At 43.6% G+C, this 21,566-nt stretch overlaps 1 protein-coding gene across 1 annotated transcript in view; it reads left to right on the forward strand.

Annotated features, from left to right (window-relative positions):
- LOC311150409 (poly(rC)-binding protein 4-like) overlaps positions 1 to 19,990 on the forward strand; it is a 57,413-nt gene extending 37,423 nt beyond the window's left edge. Inside the window, exons 8-14 of the mRNA XM_084187877.1 lie at positions 167 to 241; positions 3,253 to 3,324; positions 8,042 to 8,098; positions 8,231 to 8,360; positions 9,114 to 9,163; positions 13,952 to 14,121; positions 18,926 to 19,990. Coding sequence (XP_084044003.1) covers positions 167 to 241; positions 3,253 to 3,324; positions 8,042 to 8,098; positions 8,231 to 8,360; positions 9,114 to 9,163; positions 13,952 to 14,121; positions 18,926 to 19,283 — 912 coding nt within the window. The 3' untranslated portion in view covers positions 19,284 to 19,990. The remainder of the gene's footprint in view (positions 1 to 166; positions 242 to 3,252; positions 3,325 to 8,041; positions 8,099 to 8,230; positions 8,361 to 9,113; positions 9,164 to 13,951; positions 14,122 to 18,925) is intronic.
- Positions 19,991 to 21,566: the final 1,576 nt, after the last annotated feature.

Here is a 21,566-nt window from a genome sequence, read left to right on the forward strand (position 1 = left end):
CATTTCTTTCCCTCCCACACAACATAAGTGACACAACATTAGCCAAATTTAAAAGATGAAATCCTTCACACACATTTTTACTTGCATTTGTCATATTTATTTTAGTGATAAAGGTGTTTCGATATCTCACCACACCAGACCCCTTGTCCTATGTTTGACTCCCCAGTCTCCCCCGAAGGGTGCTACTATTCCCTACCGGCCCAGCCTCTCCCCAGGAGCACTCCTCATCTCTGGCAACCAGGTGAGAATGCCACAAACACATCCACACCCTGTATAGACTTATTGTGTGAAATATAGTCCAGTGAGGGAAAAAAGTATTTGATCCCCTGCTGATTTTGTATGTTTGCCCACTGACAAAGAAATGATCAGTCTATAATTTTAATGGTAGGTTTATTTGAACAGTGAGAGACAGAATAACAACAAAATAAATCCAAAAAAACGCATGTCAAAAATGTTATAAATTGATTTGCATTTTAATGAGGGAAATAAGTATTTGACCCCCTCTCAATCAGAAAGATTTCTGGCTCCCAGGTGTCTTTTATACAGGTAACGAGCTGAGATTAGGAGCACACTCTTAAAGGGAGTGCTCCTCATCTCAGTTTGTTACCTGTATAAAAGACACCTGTCCACCGAAGCAATCAATCAATCAGATTCCAAACTCTCCACCATGGCCAAGACCAAAGAGCTCTCCAAGGATGTCAGGGACAAGATTGTAGACCTACACAAGGCTGGAATGGGCTACAAGACCACCGCCAAGCAGCTTGGTGAGAAGGTGACAACAGTTGGTGCGATTATTCGCAAATGGAAGAAACACAAAAGACCTGTCAATCTCCCTCGGCCTGGGGCTCCATGCAAGATCTCACCTCGTGGAGTTGCAATGATCATGAGAACGGTGAGGAATCAGCCCAGAACTACACGGGAGGATCTTGTCAATGATCTCAAGGCAGCTGGGACCATAGTCACCAAGTAAACAATTGGTAACACACTACGCCGTGAAGGACTGAAATCCTGCAGCGCCCGCGAGGTCCCCCTGCTCAAGAAAGCACATATACAGGGCCGTCTGAAGTTTACCAATGACCATCTGAATGATTCAGAGGAGAACTGGGTGAAAGTGTTGTGGTCAGATGAGACCAAAATGGAGCTCTTTGGCATCAACTCAACTCGCCGTGTTTGGAGGAGGAGGAATGCTGCCTATGACCCCAAGAACACCATCCCCACCGTCAAACATGGAGGTGGAAACATTATGCTTTGGGGGTGTTTTTCTGATAAGGGGACAGGACAACTTCACCGCATCAAAGGGACGATGGACGGGGCCATGTACCGTCAAATCTTGGGTGAGAACCTCCTTCCCTCAGCCAGGGCATTGAAAATGGGTCGTGGATGGGTATTCCAGCATGACAATGACCCAAAACACACGGCCAAGGCAACAAAGGAGTGGCTCAAGAAGAAGCACATTAAGGTCCTGGAGTGGCCTAGCCAGTCTCCAGACCTTAATCCCATAGAAAATATGTGGAGGGAGCTGAAGGTTCGAGTTGCCAAACGTCAGCCTCGAAACCTTAATGACTTGGAGAAGATCTGCAAAGAGGAGTGGGACAAAATCCCTCCTGAGATGTGTGCAAACCTGGTGTTCAACTACAAGAAACGTCTGACCTCTGTGATTGCCAACAAGGGTTTTGCCACCAAGTACTAAGTCATGTTTTGCAGAGGGGTCAAATACTTATTTCCCTCATTAAAATGCAATCAATTTATAACATTTTTGACATGCGTTTTTCTGGATTTTGTTGTTGTTATTCTGTCTCTCACTGTTCAAATAAACCTACCATTAAAATTATAGACTGATCATTTCTTTGTCAGTGGGCAAATTTACAAAATCAGCAGGGGATCAAATACTTTTTTCCCTCACTATACTTATTGAGGGTCTTTAGAGCACCATTCTATGTAAGATCCCTAGTTATGGTTCATGACTCACCCCAGTGCCACCCCATGACTCACCCCAGTGCCACCCCATGACTCAACCCAGTGTGAATACAAGAGATTGTTTTGCTACTTGGGGGTTGTATGTATTTGTGTGAGTGTAGGGGGATGAGATTGGGGGTGGGGAGATGTCAGGACCCCCATGGATTAAAACATTTTAGCCACTGTCTATAGACCTCTAGTGTTGGGCTGGACTGCAGTGGAGCCTGGTTGCTATGCTTGACTGTCCTGGGGATGCAAACCCTGTTACAATATATGAGCTGTCTGAGCCTCACACTCAAATGTCTGATATGGTATTGAGTTGAGAGAGTGCTCATAATAAGATATCAAATTAAACTGCAGGGTGAAACTATGCTCAGAGGAAGCTGACGCGCTTTAATGAATACAGAGCAGTGATAAGGAGTGTTTGTGTAATGTGTCAGAGGATAAAAATGAACTACAATGGGAAACACTCAGCTGGATGGTGACCAGAGGAGGCTGGTGGGTGGAACTATAGGAGGACGGGCTCATTGTAATGGCTGGAATGGAATAAATGGAACAAAGTCAAACATGTGGTTTCCATATGTTTGATGTGTTTGACTCAGTTCCATTTATTCTATTCCAGTCATTACAATGAGCCCATCCTCCTATAGCTCCTCCCACCAGCCTCCTCTGATGGTGACTCATACCATAAGCCAGATAAAGAGATGGAGCTCCAAGGACCACTCTATTTCATCTTTACTCCAGTCAATACACTCCAGAAGGAAGAAAAACGTGATATATTTTACTTTAGATTTCAGAGGAACAGAAGAGGTTTTCAGTGAAACATTTCAGTTGGAAAATGAATGTAGTCTGTGGGATTTACCAATATATCTGTATGGTTTTATGATGTTGAAAATGCTCTGGGATGACACTTTAAAAGGCTGGTACTCATTGATTTATTACATGAATGATTTATTACATGAATTTAGCTTCCATGTTTTGCTATTAGTATGTCTGCTTAGCTTATCCTAGGGACTCTGTGTTTACAGCAAAGGAGGCTGGTGGGAGGAGCTATAAGAGGACAGGCTCATTGTAATGGCTGGAATGGAATTAATGGAAGGGAGTCAAACACATCAAACAGATGGAAACCACATGTTTGACTCCATTCCGTAAATTCCATTCCAGCCATTACAATGAGCCCATCCTCCTAGAGCTCCACCCACCAGCCTGCTCTGGTTTACAGTATGTAACGAATGAGCTTCCTTAAAAAGCTAAATTAATATCTGTTCTCCCTGTGTGTGCTGTGTGTATGTTCAGGTGTTTGAGGCATCAGACTTTACCCCCCACCCTCTGTACTCAGTCTCCCAGGGGGGGCTTGACCTGCAGCAGGTGAGTGATAGATTAACTGAGGTTACACTAACACCTCTAACTATGAATATAAAAGTGGTCTAAAGTAAAACTTTGAGGGATGAAAACATTGAACAAAATAACCATTTGATTAAAATGGATTAAACTATGTACATTTGATATAGGATGTACATGGAGCTGTTGATAGGCTACGTGATTGTCTAGAATGAGCTTCACAGCTCAGTGTATGAGGTTGGTAGAGGGCTTGAAAAGGGAATCTGGGATGTCAAAAAGTGGGTAGCATATCATTGGCATGATATTATAAAACAACAGCTGAGCCTAATCTGCAGCCATTATTCCAACGTAGCATCACAAATATGACAACTGCTGTGACTAAATACCACAAAACACTCCATTACACCTCTACCAACCATTTCATATTACCCCCTCATCTTTTCATATCACTCTAACTATCACAAAGAGGTTATAGGGGCATAGAGTTTATAACTCTATAAACTATGCTAGTCAGTGCTGGTTGGATGCTGGTCAAAGCTGGTCTGACCAGCATGGTCTAGCTGGTTATGCTGATTTATCAGCATGGCTTAGCTGGTTTTGCTGGTGACCAGCCTTCACTGTTATTTTGGACACTGGTGACCAGCCTTCACTGTGTTTTGGACACTGGTGACCAGCCTTCGCTGTGATTTGGACACTGGTGACCAGACTTCACTGTGTTTTGGACACGTACCATCTTATGCTGATGATGCTGGTATGCTGGTGACCAAGCTGGATATTACACTGAGCAAAAATATAAACGCAACATGTAAAATGTTGGTCCCATGTTTCATGAGCTGAAAAAAAAACAATCCCAGAAATGTTTCATACGCACAAAAAAATTATTTATCTCAAATGTTGTGCACAAATTTGTCTACATTTCTCCTTTGCCAAGATAATCCATCCACCTGACAGGTGTGGCATATCAAGAAGCTGATTAAACAGCATGATCGTTACACAGGTGCACCTTGTGCTGTGGACAATAAAAGGCCACTAAAATGTGTAGTTTTGTCATGTTGGTCTGACAACACCCCTCATTATCATATTTCCCAGGATGGTCTATTGCAGTTGATTTTTTGAATTGTTTGTTTCAATATATGTTTTGTTTCTTGTGTTTTTGCATGTACATTGATTGATTAAGTCATCTCATACTACACAAAGATAAATAACATACTGTACATTTTTCTAAACTAATCCAATCTGTTAGTTGGACTTATTCAAACCGTTACTGAAATGGTTGTTCCAGTTTAGATGGTTTGGTAGTCCAATCATTTTTTTATTTTTATTTGATTTATTTTACCCTGGCAGACATTATGAATTCATATTGTGGGGGAAGAAAAGTTCAAATTGTTGGATGTCCCCACTCTGGCTCAATTCCATAGGAATTAAACATCACTTTGCAAGCCAGCATAATGTGACTTGATGCTGGTTTTTCATAAGCTGGTCACCAGTGTCCAAAACACAGCAATGGCTAGTCACCAACAAAAACACAGCGAAGGCTGAACACCAGCAAAAACACAGCGAAGACTAGTCACCAGCAAAAATACAATGAATACTGGTCACCATCATAAACACAGCGAAGGCTGGTCAAAAGCAAAAACACAGCATAGGCTGGTCACCACATAAACCCAACAAAGGCACCACGAAAACACAGCCTATGCTGGTCTATGCTGTTTTTTTCAGCAGGGTCCTGGCTGGCCCTTTACAGTACATAAATAGATACTGTATGTAGAGGCAGGAAGGTGTTGTCCACTGATGCTCTAAAGCAACACGTCTCTTCTTGTCTCTTCCTGATGTTCTCTGAGAGGTGAAACAGCTTGTGGTGATTCACACCTTAGCTAGCTACTGTAATCATTTATTTCAGAATGGCTTTGGGAGCCTCCCTGATGTTCTTCTGATACATAACTGAACCCACAATGATATAAAACATATAATTAAAAAAACATTTCCACTGGTTAGATCTGGTCCCTTATGTCGATTATGATTATTGATTCTGCTGTATCTCTCCTAGTGATGAAAAGATGATGGTATTACCCATGGTCTGACCATGCTTCCTGTTCTTCAAGTTTAGTGTGTCGTTTTGGTGCATAACAGGGGAGCGCATACAACCTCTACTCCAGATTATGGCCATGGCATGGAGTGTTAATACTAGTCAGACTGCTGGCGTCGGTCAGAATTGAGTTTAGCTAAGTGCTGTCTGGCCTGACCATGGGGATACATGGACACCACCATGACCAATGAGAGAGGAGGAGAGAACTGAGGGCTAGGAGGAGGGGAAGAGAGGAAAGAGAGAGGAGGGGAAGAGAGAGAGGAGGGGAAGAGGGCGAGGCGGGGAAGAGAGAGAGAGGAGGAGGAGAGAGAGAGGAGGGGAAGAGAGGAGAGAGAGAGGAGGGGAAGAGAGAGAGGAGGGGAAGAGGGCGAGGCGGGGAAGAGAGAGAGAGGAGGAGGAGAGAGAGAGGAGGGGAAGAGAGGAGAGAGAGAGGAGGGGAAGAGAGAGAGGAGGGGGAGAGAGAGAGGAGGGGAAGAGAGAGAGGAGGGGAAGAGAGCGAGGTGGGGAAGAGAGAGAGGAGGAGGAGAGAGAGAGGAGGGGAAGAGAGGAGAGAGAGAGGAGGAGAAGAGAGAGAGGAGGGGGAGAGAGAGAGGAGGGGAAGATAGAGAGGAGGGGGAGAGAGAGAGGAGGGGAAGAGAGAGAGTAGGGGGAGAGAAGAGAGAGAGAGGAGGGGGAGAGAGCGAGGAGGGGAAGAGAGGAGAGAGCGAGGAGGGGAAGAGAGGAGAGAGAGAGGAGGGGGAGAGAGAGAGGAGGGGGAGAGAGAGAGGAGGGGAAGAGAGAGAGGAGGGGGAGAGAGAGAGGAGGGGAAGAGAGAGAGGAGGGGGAGAGAGAGAGGAGGGGGAGAGAGAGAGGAGGGGGAGAGAAGAGAGAGAGAGGAGGGGGAGAGAGAAGGGGAAGAGAGAGAGGAGGGGAAGAGAAAGAGGAGGGGAAGAGAGAGAGGAGGGGGAGAGAGAGGAGGGGAAGAGCGAGGAGATGGAGAAGAGAGAACGGAGGGGGAGACTGGGAAGGGGGATAAGAGAGAGAAAGAGAGAGGAGAGGGGGAAGATAGGAGAGAGAGAGCGAGAGAGTTGAGGTAACCAGAGTGTGGAGTTATTACAGGAGGCACATTACAGAGTATGGAGGTTGGTTAAATGGCCCCCTGCTGTGAAAATGGCAACCCCCTGATGATGTCCAATCTGGACTGACGTGCCATCACATTTAAGATGCTGGTAACACTTCTATGTGCTACCTGTGCTGTGTGTAATACATTCATGCATTTTATAGAATTTATAATGAAGTTCATAAAAAGTGGTACCAACTGTGGTCATTTGTAGCTCAGTTGGTAGAGCATGGTGCTTCTAATGCCAGGCTAGTGGGTTCAATTCCCGGGACCACCCATATGTAAAATGTATGCACACATGACTGTAAGTTGCTTTGGATAAAAGCGTCTGCTAAATGGCAGTGATTATATTATAAGATCTTCATAAGGCATTTTGTGTGGTACTATTCTAAATCTGAGATGTATTTTCCCCCACATACAATACATGACCAAAAGTATGTGGACACCTGCTCGTCGAACATTGCATTCCAAAATCAGGGGCATTAATATGGAGTTGGTCCCCCTCTTGCTGCTAACAGCCTCCATCCTTCTGGGAAGGCATTCCACTAGATGTTGGAACATTGCTGCGGGGACTTGTTTCATGCTGAAACAGGAAAGGGCTTTCCCCAAACTGTTGCCACAAAGTTGGAAGCACAGAATCATCGTGAATGCCCTTGTATGCTGTAGCATTAAGAATTCCCTTCACTGGAACTAAGGGGCCTAGCCCGAACCATGAAAAACAGCCCCAGACCATTAATCCTCCTCCACCAAACTTTACAGTTGGCACTACGCATTCCAGCAGGTAGGGTTCTCCTGGCATCCACCAAACCTAGATTAGTCTGTCGGACTGCCAGATGGTGATCACTCCAGAGAACACGTTTCCACTGCTCCAGAGTCCAATGGCGGCAAGCTTTACACCACTCCAGCCAATGCTTGGCATTGCGCATGGTGATCTTAGGCTTGTGTGCGGCTGCTCGGCCATGGAAACCCATTTCATGAAGCTCCCGACAAACAGTTATTGTGCTGACATTGCTTCCAGAGGCAGTTTGGAACTCTGTAGTGAGTGTTGCAACCGAGGACAGACAATTTTTACACGCTACGCGCTTCAGCACCCAACGGTCCCGTTCTGTAAGCTTGTGTGGCCTACAACTTCGCAGCTGAGCCGTTGTTGCTCCTAGATGTTTCCACTTCACAGTAACAGCACTTACAGTTGACCGGGGCAACTCTAGCAGGGACGAAATTTGATGAACTGACTTGTTGGAAAGGTGGTATCCTATGACGTGCCACGTTGAAAGTCACTGAGCTCTTCAGTAAGGCCATTCTACTACCAATGTTTGACTATGGAGATTGCATGGCTGTGTGCTCGATTTTATACACCTGTCAGCAATGGGTGTGGCTGAAATAGCCAAATCCACTAATTTGAAGGGGTGTCCACATACCTTTGTATATATAGTGTACTTAGCAATTGTTGATGTAGTATACTGTATAAATATGATATTTCAGTGATGCACTTATATACACTGTCTACTAAGTGGTTATTGGCATAACAATGTTTTATTACTGTCATTTGCCTAATGTAGAGTGATCTCTTCCAGGCCTACACTGTACAAAACCAATATGGCATTCCACATACAGAGGTAAGTGGGGTTATATATACTGTAGTTACCATTAGCAGTATAAATATACTTTCATCTATTTATTTTACCGCAAAATATCCAAACTGCTATTCGAACTGTTACGAGGAACCTTACAATCCCTTTGTGTCCTAGTTGGCCAAGCTACATCAGCTATCCATGCAGCAGAACATGCAGCAGAACATGCAGCAGACCATGCAGCAGAACATGCAGCAGAACATGCAGCAGAGTCCCATGTGCCACCAGGCTACAACCATTCTACCTGGTATGAGTTTGCTGTCCTTTATTTAGCCCACATGGCAGTCAAATACATTTAACTGTATGGGTATTCACAAGGATAACAGGTGCAAGTTGTTGTAGGTGTGATACTTAAAGCTGTAGGAGACGTAGGACAGTATACATCCGGACCAGAACTAGTGCCCCTCTTGAGTGATGATCTTAGTCAAAGCGAACCTGATACACTAACTACACTATAGCTAGATTTTGGCTTGACATTTACTGTAATCGTCTTTCATTCTATTAGTCATGTTTTCCTATCAGCTGCCAAATATCAGTAACATCAACAGTTTGTCAGGGAAGGATGAGCAGAGATAGAACATCTCCTGTTAAGACCTAGCATCTCTTGCTCCAGTAGTGAGAGTGAGGGGATCCATGTCATTAGCCCAGCTGATTATGTGCTTGTGGGAGTGAAGATGTGAAGAAGCTCCCAACAGTTTTCTCTCATAAATGGCTCTCCATATCTGGCAGTGAAAAGGGAAACTATTATAAGAAAGTATGTGTTCCAGCACAGTATCAGAGAGCCTGGAGAAATAAAAGACACTGTGACATGTGAAACACAAGTCTATTCAAATGGAAATGAGCTGCTTAGCTAAATCTATCCGTTACACCACCGAAAATATTTATCATGTATCATGTCAATTATGCTGGTTTGCTTGACCTGCAAGCCAAATGTAATAGATGAATATATGAATGACTGTATGAAAGGGTTTGTTAAGTTACATATTCTCTCTCTCATTAGGAATGGACTCAAACCCCCAGACATCACAGGAGCTCCTTATTCCAAACGATGTAAGCAGTTAATTAAACATAATATTACGTTCTACATTTCAGTTATTTTATCAGACGTCCTTCAGGTTAAGTCTATTTAGGAGGTGAATTGAAATTCCAATAAAATTCTAGGAAATTGGAAAAAAATACTAATTGAAAATAACTGCCACTTTTCAATCATTGAATGAGAATTTCAGTTCCTTTCCTAAAAACTTAATGAAATGGAATTTACCACCAACCGAATGCTGTTATCCAGAACAATCTACTGCAGGCTTTATACCAAACAACACACCAAACAGCAGCAGAAGCAGAAATATCATATCACACATGTAAACAACTCAAATGCTTGAAGGTTCAAGGTGTGCGAAAGACTGTGTCTTGGGTAACATCAAAGGTAGGAAGGGGAGACATCTTGGCAACATACTAATTACCCAAGTCATTCTAACCCCAGAGTAACCCAAGGTCGTGGGCATTTTGAGCCGATATGGATCCCCTAGTGTTATTGTCTGGGTTCCAGCTGCAATGTCTCGGAGTGACTCCCATGAGTACCCAGTTAATCCTCTCTTGTTCCCTGACCTACTTACTCTCTCTCTGCTGTCAAAACAGACAATAAAAAACAGCCAGAGATCCTCTCCCTCTCACTCAGACACAGCATGTGATGCCTCTCCAATCACAGAGCAAGAGACGGAGATGCTGGAAAACATTCGGAAAGGAGACTACACAGATTTGCCCTCTGTGATGATCTAGCACTGACTGGCATAGGCTGTCCAACTGTGTGAATTGATCAGACTTCATGTACTCTACAATCTTGAACTGAATCGCACCATGACAGAGTGCAATAAGCTCTCCTGTTTAAGATGACATGCCAACCAACCAGACATAACTCTTGGACAACGTCACCACTTCTCTCCAGCAAACCCTTAAATATCAAACCTTCCAATCTGTCAGTGGAATGGCTGGTACTGTAGAGTGGGGTGCGTGACAGGGACAGCTGAGTCTAAGCTCCAGCCATTGTTCCAGAGAGGACTTATAGCCGTGGCTGAGCCCTATCTCTCTCTCTCTCTCTCTCTCTGTCTCTCTGTGTCTCTGGCTCTCTCAGGCATAGCAGAAACCAAAGACTGCAGACCAGTGCAGGATTTAGGACCCATTCTCAGAGCTGCAGTGGGAGATTTAGGCTGGGTGCGTCTCAATAATCTAAAACGGTTTCCTCTCCTTATCCACTTTCTTTTATCTTCATCTGCACTGATCTGAATACAAAGAAGCGGTAAAGCGATAAGGTGTACACACACCAGGTATTTGCTTTCCCCTGTCCTTCCCTTCCATAGTAGTGCAGCTGAAGAAAGAGAAAGAGAGGGAGGGAGGAGGCTACATAGATGAGAGAGAGAGAGAGAGAGAGAGAGAGAGAGAGAGAGAGAGAGAGAGAGAGAGAGAGAGAGAGAGAGATTGAGGAAGAGCTATAGACAGCAGTACTTCTGCCCAGGGAAGATTTAGCCTGGAGAAAAATGATGACTCCCCCACCACCCCATCCTTCTTCCTGTGTCCTTTCAAATTACAAATTCAGCTGGAATTCTAAGAAAATATAGGCCAGTTACAGTAGCAGCTGAGGTGAGGCATGCAGTGTTACTGTACTGTGTATGTCCTGCTTAGCACTGGTAATCACTAGTGAACACAGTGGTCTATTACCTGCATGTTATTAACCTGGCTCTACACTAAATCCGTAAGCCCCTAGAGCTCCTACACTACCTCTGAAAATTGCCCTGTAGACATTCAAAACAAGCCTTCTGCTCAACATTGTTTTGGGATTACAACGGCCTAGACAGAAGTCTTCCTATACCTACAATGCAGTTTGTTTTTCACAATCAATTAAGCATCAAGATGAATTGGTTCAAGTTGCTCAGAACGAATGTATTGTTCTGAGGTACTGATTCTCCCTCCCAGCAGGAGAGCGTACTGGTCATTATCTCTGATCCCAGGTCTTTGCTAGTGCTGCTCATTGTCTCCCTGGGTTGCTCTTTAGCCTGGTTGGGCTGTGCCAATGCCTAGCTAGCTGCTTACTGAATAATATGATGTGCCAATAATAGCCAGGGAGACCAACCAGGATGCTGTGTGACCAATGAAATGCTGCTGAACAGGACAGTGACTTCTCAGGAAAGGAATGTGAATGTGAAATACAGGGAGAAGGACAGGAGCAGGAGAACAGTGTGTGTGTGTGTGTGTGTGTGTGTGTGTGTGTGTGTGTGTGTGTGTGTGTGTGTGTGTGTGTGTGTGTGTGTGTGTGTGTGTGTGTGTGTGTGTGTGTGTGTGTGTGTGTGTGTGGCACAGTGGCCACTATCAGTCATCCATTGTTAAGCTGCCAACGCACACATACTGGAGGTACTCCATCACAGTCTAGGCCTTTCGCCATTTATCTGACAGCATAACCCCTGCCTCTGGGGCCTGACACCCTGCACTCAGGCTTAGACCCTGGGCCTATACACTGATCCTTAGGCCTAGGTTCCAGACTGGTTCCAGATAAACAAATTATCTTTAAATGTTACAAAATCCAACTTCATTGTATCCACTAGTAAGAATAAGAAATATTGTTAAAAAAAAAAGAAAAAAAGAAAAAGAAAAAAAGGATGGGAATGAAATGGAACAAGACACATCCACTAGATTCCTCAGAGTTCTAATTGATGAAAGGTTATCCTGGAAAGATCATGTTCAATTTGTCTGCAGCAAAGTGATGAAATCTGTTGGTATCATCAGAAAGATTAGTGGTTTGGTTCATCAGGCTTGCTCCTAACTCTTTACTATAGCTTAATTTACCCATATCTAATTTACTGTAATATTGTGTGGGCCATTACATATGCCTCCTACCTACATATGCCACCTCCTCTAATTACCTGCCTCCATCTGCACCTTTGTTTAAGAAACTCAATATCTTGTCTATTTACGACATCAATGTACGCCAATTATGCATTTTCATCTACAAATACTCATACCTCCAGACAGTTTACCTAAACCCTTCAATGGATTCTTACAGGTTATTTCTGAAATCCATCTATATAACACTGCGATAACCTTCACCCTCCCCACTGCCACACCTCACATAGTCAATTCTCTATCAGATACAGAGGTACCATAATCTGGAATTCTTATCTTCACATTGCCAAAACCTCATCATCCCTCAATAACTTCAAGTGAAGACTGTGGATCAGCTTGATGAACCAAACTACACAGTAATCTCCTCCATATAGCCCAACTCTCTCACACACACTCACATGCACACACACATTTAAACAAAACATATACTTTTTGGGGGAGGGCGGGGGGTGATCCTGATCAGTTCATTTGTACATTTATGATTAGTAGATCTGTTTTAACAAACCTTTTTTATTTTTGTACTTATGTGTTGTATATAGTTTTTTTGTGGTGTGGTTTTCATATAAGCCCCTGGGCTTCCAACCTCACCTGTACACCGTTTTTTGAGTGTTTTCTTTCTTTAAAAAAATCTGTATGGTTGTTTATCACTTATTTTCTTTGGTGCAAATAAATTAAACCTAAACCTAGCATGATCCTCTGGCCTTGGCCCTGCTGAGAATGTATTATTCTCCAACAGGGCAAAGGTCCAAGACAACAGAAACCAATAACAAAATCAGCTAAGACCCCCTATAAACTGATGTCAGCATCATATAAACTAATGCCATCATCATATAAACTAATGTCAGCATCTTATAAACTAATGTCAGCATCTTATAAACTAATGTCAGCATCTTATAAACTAATGTCAGCATCATATAAACTAATGTCAGCATCTTATAAACTAATGTCAGCATCATATAAACTAATGTCAGCATCTTATAAACTAATGTCAGCATCTTATAAACTAATGTCAGCATCATATAAACTAATGTCAGCATCTTATAAACTAATCTCAGCATCAAATAAACTAATGTCAACATCTTATAAACTAATGCCAGCATCTTATAAACTAATGTCAGCATCATATAAACTAATGTCAGCATCTTATAAACTAATGTCAGCAAAAAGAGACTACACAAACCAGCCGGATTGTAGATTATGTGTTTTGAATTATTTTCCCATTAGCCGAGAGATGCCTCTATTCTGGGTCGTGTTCGGGAAGTGATTTGTTTGCGAAGTCGCCACGGCGATGGAAATCAATAACCTTTTAGCCATTCAAATTAATGAGAGTGCAAATGTAACCCCTCTCTCTCCTGTCTGTTTTACTGGGGCACGGAACACTGCAATTAAGGAAGAGGTTGGAAAAACTGTGTGTTTGACATGCATGATCGATTGCGGGGCCATTGCAGAGAGGTGTGCATTTCATACACAGACTGTAGAAGACCAATAATAACATGTACACACATTCTCAACACAAGCTTTCACAATTATTGCCAGCATTTTATCATTATTAATAGTTAGCATAATCAGCATCATAAACACCACTGTCATATAGCCTACAGTAGCTTTGTTTGATTAATTGCAATATTGAGACTCTTGAAACAACTCTCGAAACATTTGCAACGTAATAAATAACTCTTAGACAATCTGAACGCAATCAAGTGCTGAGACTCTCTGCACAGATATCCACTGCATATAGCTGTTCATCCATCCACCTCTCCATCCATCCGTCCGTCCGTCCGTCCGTCCGTCCGTCTGTCTGTCTGTCTGTCTGTCTGTCTGTCTGTCTGTCTGTCTGTCTGTCTGTCTATCTATCTATCTATCTATCTATCTATCTATCTATCTATCTATCTATCTATCTATCTATCTATCTATCTATCTATCTATCTATCTATCTATCTCTTGCAGCTGATAGGCTCGATCATCGGCCGGCAGGGCACTAAGATCAATGAGATCAGGCAGATGTCGGGGGCTCAGATCAAGATTGGCAGTCAGCTAGACGGGACCAGTGACCGCCATGTCACCATTACCGGCACACCAATCAGCATCAACCTGGCCCAGTACCTCATCACCTCCTGGTAAGGCCATTGGCCGATGCGATCCAGGCTAACCAATCACTTCCGGGGGAGGGAGAGGGGATTTTGTTTCCATAACAGTTAAGGGCAAAGGTTAAAGGCCCAGTGCAGTCAAAAACATGATTTTTCTGTGTGTTACAGTGAGGGAAAAAAGTATTTGATCCCCTGCTGATTTTGTACGTTTGCCCACTGACAAAGAAATGATCAGTCTATAATTTAAATGGTAGGTTTATTTAAACAGTGAGAGACAGAATAACAACAAAATAATCCAGAAAAACACATGTCAAAAATGTTATAAATTGATTTGCATTTTAATGAGGGAAATAAGTATTTGACCCCCTCTCAATCAGAAAGATTTCTGGCTCCCAGGTGTCTTTTATACAGATAACGAGCTGAGATTAGGAGCACACTCTTAAAGGGAGTGCTCCTGATCTCAGTTTGTTACCTGTATAAAAGACACCTGTCCACAGAAGCAATCAATCAATCAGATTCCAAACTCTCCACCATGGCCAAGACCAAAGAGCTCTCCAAGGATGTCAGGGACAAGATTGTAGACCTACACAAGGCTGGAATGGGCTACAAGACCATCGCCAAGCAGCTTGGTGAGAAGGTGAAAACAGTTGGTGCGATTATTCGCAAATGGAAGAAACACAAAAGACCTGTCAATCTCCCTCTGCCTCGGGCTCCATGCAAGATCTCACCTCGTGGAGTTGCAATGATCATGAGAACGGTGAGGAATCAGCCCAGAACTACACGGGAGGATCTTGTCAATGATCTCAAGGCAGCTGGGACCATAGTCACCAAGAAAACAATTGGTAACACACTACGCCATGAAGGACTGAAATCCTGCAGCGCCCGCAAGGTCCCCCTGCTCAAGAAAGCACATATACAGGGCTGTCTGAAGTTTGCCAATGAACATCTGAATGATTCAGAGGAGAACTGGGTGAAAGTGTTGTGGTCAGATGAGACCAAAATGGAGCTTTTTGACATCAACTCAACTCGCCGTATTTGGAGGAGGAGGAATGCTGCCTATGACCCCAAGAACACCATCCCCACCGTCAAACATGGAGGTGGAAACATTATGCTTTGGGGGTGTTTTTCTGCTAAGGGGACAGGACAACTTCACCGCATCAAAGGGTGGGGCCAGATGGATGGGGCCATGTACTGTCAAATCTTGGGTGAGAACCTCCTTCCCTCAGCCAGGGCATTGAAAATGGGTCGTGGATGGGTATTCCAGCATGACAATGACCCAAAACACACGGCCAAGGCAACAAAGGAGTGGCTCAAGAAGAAGCACATTAAGGTCCTGGAGTGGCCTAGCCAGTCTCCAGACCTTAATCCCATAGAAAATCTGTGGAGGGAGCTGAAGGTTAACCTTAATGACTTGGAGAAGATTTGGAGAAGATCTGCAAAGAGGAGTGGAACAAAATCCCTCCTGAAATGTATGCAAACCTGGTGGCCAACTACAAGAAACGCCTGACCTCTGTGATTGCCAACAAGGGTTTTGCCATCAAGTACTAAGTCATGTTTTGCAGAGGGGTCAAATACTTATTTCCCTCATTAAAATGCTAATCAATTTATAACATTTTTTACATGCGTTTTTCTGGATTTTGTTGTTGTAATTCTGTCTCTCACTGTTCAAATAAACCTACCATTAAAATTATAGACTGATCATGTTTTTGTCAGTGGGCAAACGTACAAAATCAGCAGGGGATCAAATACTTTTTTTCCCTCACTGTACATACAGTTGAAGTCGGAAGTTTACATACACCTTAGCCAAATACATTTAAACTCAGTTTTTCACAATTCCTGACATTTAATCCTAGTAAAAAATATCTGTCTTAGGTCAGTTAGGATCACCACTTTATTTTAAGAATGTGAAATGTCAGAATAATAGTAGAGAGAATGATTTCAGCTTTTATTTATTTCATCACATTCCCAGTGGGTCAGAAGTTTACATACACTCAATTAGTATTTGGTAGTATTGCCTTTAAATTGTTTAACTTGCTTCCTACAATAAGTTGGGTGAATTTTGGCCCATTCCTCCTGGCAGAGCTGGTGTAACTGAGTCAGGTTTGTAGGCCTCCTTGCTCGCACACGCTTTTTCAGTTCTGCCCACAAATGTTCTATAGGATTGAGGTCAGGGCTTTGTGATGGCTACTCCAATACCTTGACTTTGTTGTCCTTAATAATTTTGCCACAACTTTGGAAGTATGCTTGGGGTCATTGTCCATTTGGAAGACCCATTTGCGACCAAGCTTTAACTTCCTGACTGATATCTTGAGATGTTGCTTCAATATATCCACATATATATATTTTCCTCCCTCATGATGCCATCTATTTTGTGAAGTGCACCAGTCCCTCCTGCAGCAAAGCACGCCCACAGCATGATGTTGCCACCCCCGTGCTTCACGGTTGGGATGGTGTTCTTCGGCTTGCAAGCCACCCCCTTTTTCCTCCAAACATAACGATGGTCATTATGGCCAAACAGTTCTATTTTTGTTTCATCAGACCAGAGGACATTTCTACAAAAAGTACGATCTTTGTCCCCATGTGCAGTTGCAAACCGTAGTCTGGCTTTTTTATGGCAGTTTTGGAGCAGTGGCTTCTTCCTTGCTGAGCGGCCTTTCAGGTTATGTCGATATAGGACTTGTTTTACTGTGGCTATAGATACTTTTGTACCTGTTTCCTCCAGCATCTTCACAAGGTCCTTTGCTGTTGTTCTGGGATTGATTTGCACTTTTCGCACCAAAGTACGTTCCTCTCTAGGAGACAGAACGCGTCTCCTTCCTGAGCGGTATGACGGCTGCGTGGTCCCATGGTGTTTATACTTGTATACTATTGCTTGTACAGATGAACGTGGTACCTTCAGGCGTTTGGGAATTGCTCCCAAGGATGAACCAGACTTGTGGAGGTCTACATTTTTTTTTCTGAGGTCTTGGCTGATTGCTTTTGATTTTCTCATGATGTCAAGCAAAGAGGCACTGAGTTTGAAGGTAGGCCTTGAAATACACCCACAGGTACACCTCCAATTGACTCAAATTATGTCAATTAACCTATCAGAAGCTTCTAAAGCCATGACATCATTTTCTGGAATTTTCCAAGCTGTTTAAAGGCACAGTCAATTTAGTGTATGTAAACTTCTGACCCACTGGAATTGCGATACAGTGAATTATAAGTGAAATAATCTGTCCTAACCGACTTGCCAAAACTATAGTTTGTTAACAAGAAATTTGTGGAGTGGTTGAAAAACCAGTTTTAATGACTCCAACCTAAGTGTATGTAAACTTCCGACTTCAACTGTATATCTGCCACACTATGAGGATTAATAGTGTGAAAGTGATGATAATGCCCTGTTAGTGTAAGAGCTGTTTGTAAAACCGACAGAAATGTCTACCTGTTTTGATGGGATAGAGTTTTGGCCTGCCTTGTGACATCACCAAGAGCTCCGAACCTCTGCCAATAACAGCTAGTTCTCAGTTTTCCCCTCCCCACTCAGACCACTCTCAGACAGTCCTAGCTAAATTATTGCTTGAGAAATTGCTCTTTGCTAAGAAGCTACACTGAACAAAAATATAAACGCAACATGTAAAGTGTTGGTCCCATGTTTCATGAGCTGAAATGTTCCATATGCACAAAAGGCTTATTTCTCAAATTATGTGCACCAATTTGTTTACATCCCTGTTAGTGAGCATTTCTCCTTTTCTAAGATAATCCATCCACCTGACACGTGTGGCATATCAAAAAGCTGATTAAACAGCATGATCATTACACAGGTGCACCTTGTGCTGGCGACAATAAAAGGCCACTCTAAAATTAGCAGTTTTGTCACGCAACACAATTCCACAGATCAGTCTCATGTTTTGAGGGAGCATGCAATTAGCATGCTGACTGCAGGAATGTCTACCAGAGCTGTTGCCAGAGAATTTAATGTTCATTTCTCTACCATAATCCACCTCCAAAATTGTTTTAGAGAATTTGGCAGTACGTCCAACCGGCCTCACAACCGCAGACACGTGTGGGCGAGCGGTTTGCTCATGTCAGCGTTGTGAACAGAGTGCCCCATGGTGGCGGTGGCGTTATGTTATGGGCAGGCATAAGCTACGGACAATGAACGCAATTGCATTTTATTGGATTTTGAATGCACAGAGATATCGTTCCGTTTATCCGCCGCCATCACCTCATGTTTCAGCATGATAATGCACGGCCCCATGTCACAAGGGTCTGTACACAATTCCTGGAAATGTCCCAGTTCTTCCATGGCCTACATACTCACCAGACATTTCACCCATGGAGCATGTTTGGGATGCTCTGGATCGACGTATACGACAGTGTGTTCCAGTTCCCGCCAATATCCAGCAACTTCGCACAGCCATTGAAGAGGAAGATCCATAACTATATTCCCAGTCATGTAAAATCCATAGATTAGGGCCTAATTCATTTATTTCAATTGACTGATTTCCTTATATGAACTGTAACTCAGTAAAATCTTTGAAATTGTTGCATGTTGCATTTATATTTTTGTTCAGTATATTTTTGTCTATTTTATGACCATCTTAATTGAAAAAAAAATAACAGTAAGGTACTTCATTGTTACCCAGAAATTATTTGATATTTAGATCAAAATGGCTGCATTGGACCTTTAATAACATGGGGATGGGCGGTAATGACGTCATTGTGCTCTTGTTCTGGTAATAATCCCTTAGAGAATTCATACATCTGTATTGTATTGCAATGTTTTGCATTGTACTGTATTCTATTGTATTGTATTGAAAGCCACTCGTCCTCTCCTCTTCTCTCTCCATAGTTTAGAGACAGCTAAATCAACGGCCCAGGCAGCGTCCATGGCCGCCCCCAACATGGCTGACCTCAACATGGCCTTCACCCAGCCTGTCTCCCCGGCCTCCTCCCCCCACTCCGCCTCCACCCTGGCAGCCATGAGTGCCCTCTCCCCAACCCCCGTCATGGGCCACCCCTACGGCGTTCTGCCCTTTTCCGGCCTGCTAGGGGTCAAGTCTGTCCCCTTCCTGACACTCTCTAGCCCCGCCCCCCAGGTCGCTGTCACCACAGCCCCCTCCCACGCCACCCTGGCGGCCTACACTACCAAAATCTCCTCGGCCAACTGCATCAAGAAACCCGACAGACAGAAGTTTGCACCCTACTGATGCTACATGCTACACCAGGCTAGCCTCAGCCTTCTTCTGGAGGCTGAAATGATGGACAGCTGTCTATAATGACTCCATCTCAAGTGACACCCTATTCCCTACATGGTGCACTATACGGTGAGTAGGGTGCCATGTCAGATGTTATTCCACTCACACCATATCTTGTGCCAGAGATGGTCTTGACTTTACTTTATGATTCACCACAAGGAAGAGACCAACGGAGATTTGGACGATAGATATCATAAAGTATACTATACATTACATATGTAGATGATTTGTGAGTTCCCCATGAATTTATGGACTGCTTTCACCTCCACTTCATTCTACTGTTATTTATCACTAATAAAGGGCACGGTTCTAACTTGGGAAATGCACTAACTTGGAATTTCATGTAAATCATGCACTGATGTGATGGTAAGTGTTTGTCTCTCAAGTTAGGAATAGGCCCAAAAGTATTTATCCTTCAGTAAGTTTGTAAATTATACTCTGATGCGGATGGATGCTCACTGTATGATGCTTTTATACAATGTCTATGTTTGCTTCTTGAAGTTTTTAAGAAAATCTGTAAATGCTTGGGAGGAAAAATAACACTGTTTTCTGCTATAGGAATGTAATGTTGAGTGGTATGTTTGTTTTGTTTGAAATGTGCAACTTGTTTTATTTATGTATATTGATTTGTTTATTAAAAGTTTTTTTTCTTTTTCTTGAAATGGCTGCAGGTATGAGTCTCCCTTTAAATGTTACCTTTGTCCATTTTAAAGGCGAAATCTGCAACTTCTTTGTCGCCTGTGGTTGAGATGAAATGCTCAGTCAATGAACGAAAACACACACACTCAAAAACAAATGTAAGCCAATCAGCGTGCTTCAAACATATTGCAGAATACATGAAACAACCCAAAGTGCTGTCTTTTTTATCTTTCTTTCTTTCTTTCTTTTAGAGATAATTAATCTATTTGAAAGCACAGTGAAGACTGCACTTGTAAAGCCACTTTGAAAATACACATCATATTAAAAGTGACGCAACACTAGCTCTCCTCCAGCCAGCTTCTCTTTATTTTCTCCCTAGCTGTCACGAGCCGGTGGGTGGCACGTCATTCCAAATGGCAGGTTTTATGAGGGATGCTCTTCACGTCATAGTGCTCTTTGTCCCCGAACAATAACTGCAGTGTGAGGCAGGCAGGCTCCACAACCCCACTGGAGCAGAGGGCTCCGCCTGCATTCACAAATACACGGCACACACACATTTACTATATACACACACGCTGCGCACACACTCAGATGCTGAACTCACACACTGTGCGTACACACACCCACACACATTCTGATACTGAACACACACACGCACTCAGACACTGTGTACACACTCACACACTGTGTCCACACACACAAAAACACACACACACGCTCAGATCCTACACACACACACACACACATCAACTGACGCTCAGAGACGAGGCTAAGGGGGAGAGAGCAGGGAAGATAAGGGAACATGCAGTGACAGCTGGGAAGGAAAATATTGTAAAAGGAAATTCAGTAACAGCATCAACATGCACCACAGCATCGCCATCCTCTGGAGAGAAAGACAGCCTTATTTCATTCCACTCTTAGAAGACTTCAGTGGGAACGACAGGAGGCCTTGACAGCGACGTGTCCTTACTGTTGCCATAGATATTCACTTACATGTGGTCTCAGAGGCATGCAACAATATTACCCTTTCACCAGACTTTGACAACCCAACAGCGGAATTTCTATGCAAAATATGCAAGGGTCGTTAGAGTATTCAAAGTATTCTCTTTACGCCGCTGATATGAAGGAGCTTTTGTTAGTGTGGGCTGAGTTGCCTACTGTAGAAAATGATCTCTCCCTCTCTCTCTCTCTCTCTCTCTGTGTCTCTCCCTCCCCTCTCTCTCTCTGTCTCTCCCTCCCTCTCTCTCTGTGTGTCTCTCCCTCCCTCTCTCTCTGTGTCTCTCCCTCCCTCTCTCTCTCTCTCCCTCCCTCTCTCTCTTCTCTCCCTCATTCTCTCTCTCTGTGTCTCTCCCTCCCTCTCTCTCTGTGTCTCTCTCTCCCTCCTCTCTCTCTCTCTGTGTGTCTCTCCCTCTCTCTCTCTCTCTGTCTCTCCCCTCCCTCTCTCTCTCTCTCTCTCTCTCTCTCTCTCTCTCTCTCTCACTCTGCTCCCAACACACTCTCTCTCTCCCCTCTCTCTCTCCTCTCTCTCTCTCTCTCTCTCTCTCTCTCTCTCTCTCTCTCTCTCTCTCTCTCTCTCTCTCTCTCTCTGTCTCTCCC

Source organism: Coregonus lavaretus (assembly GCF_964263955.1).
Source record: "Coregonus lavaretus genome assembly, chromosome: 22".
Classification (NCBI taxonomy): Eukaryota; Metazoa; Chordata; class Actinopteri; order Salmoniformes; family Salmonidae; genus Coregonus; species Coregonus lavaretus.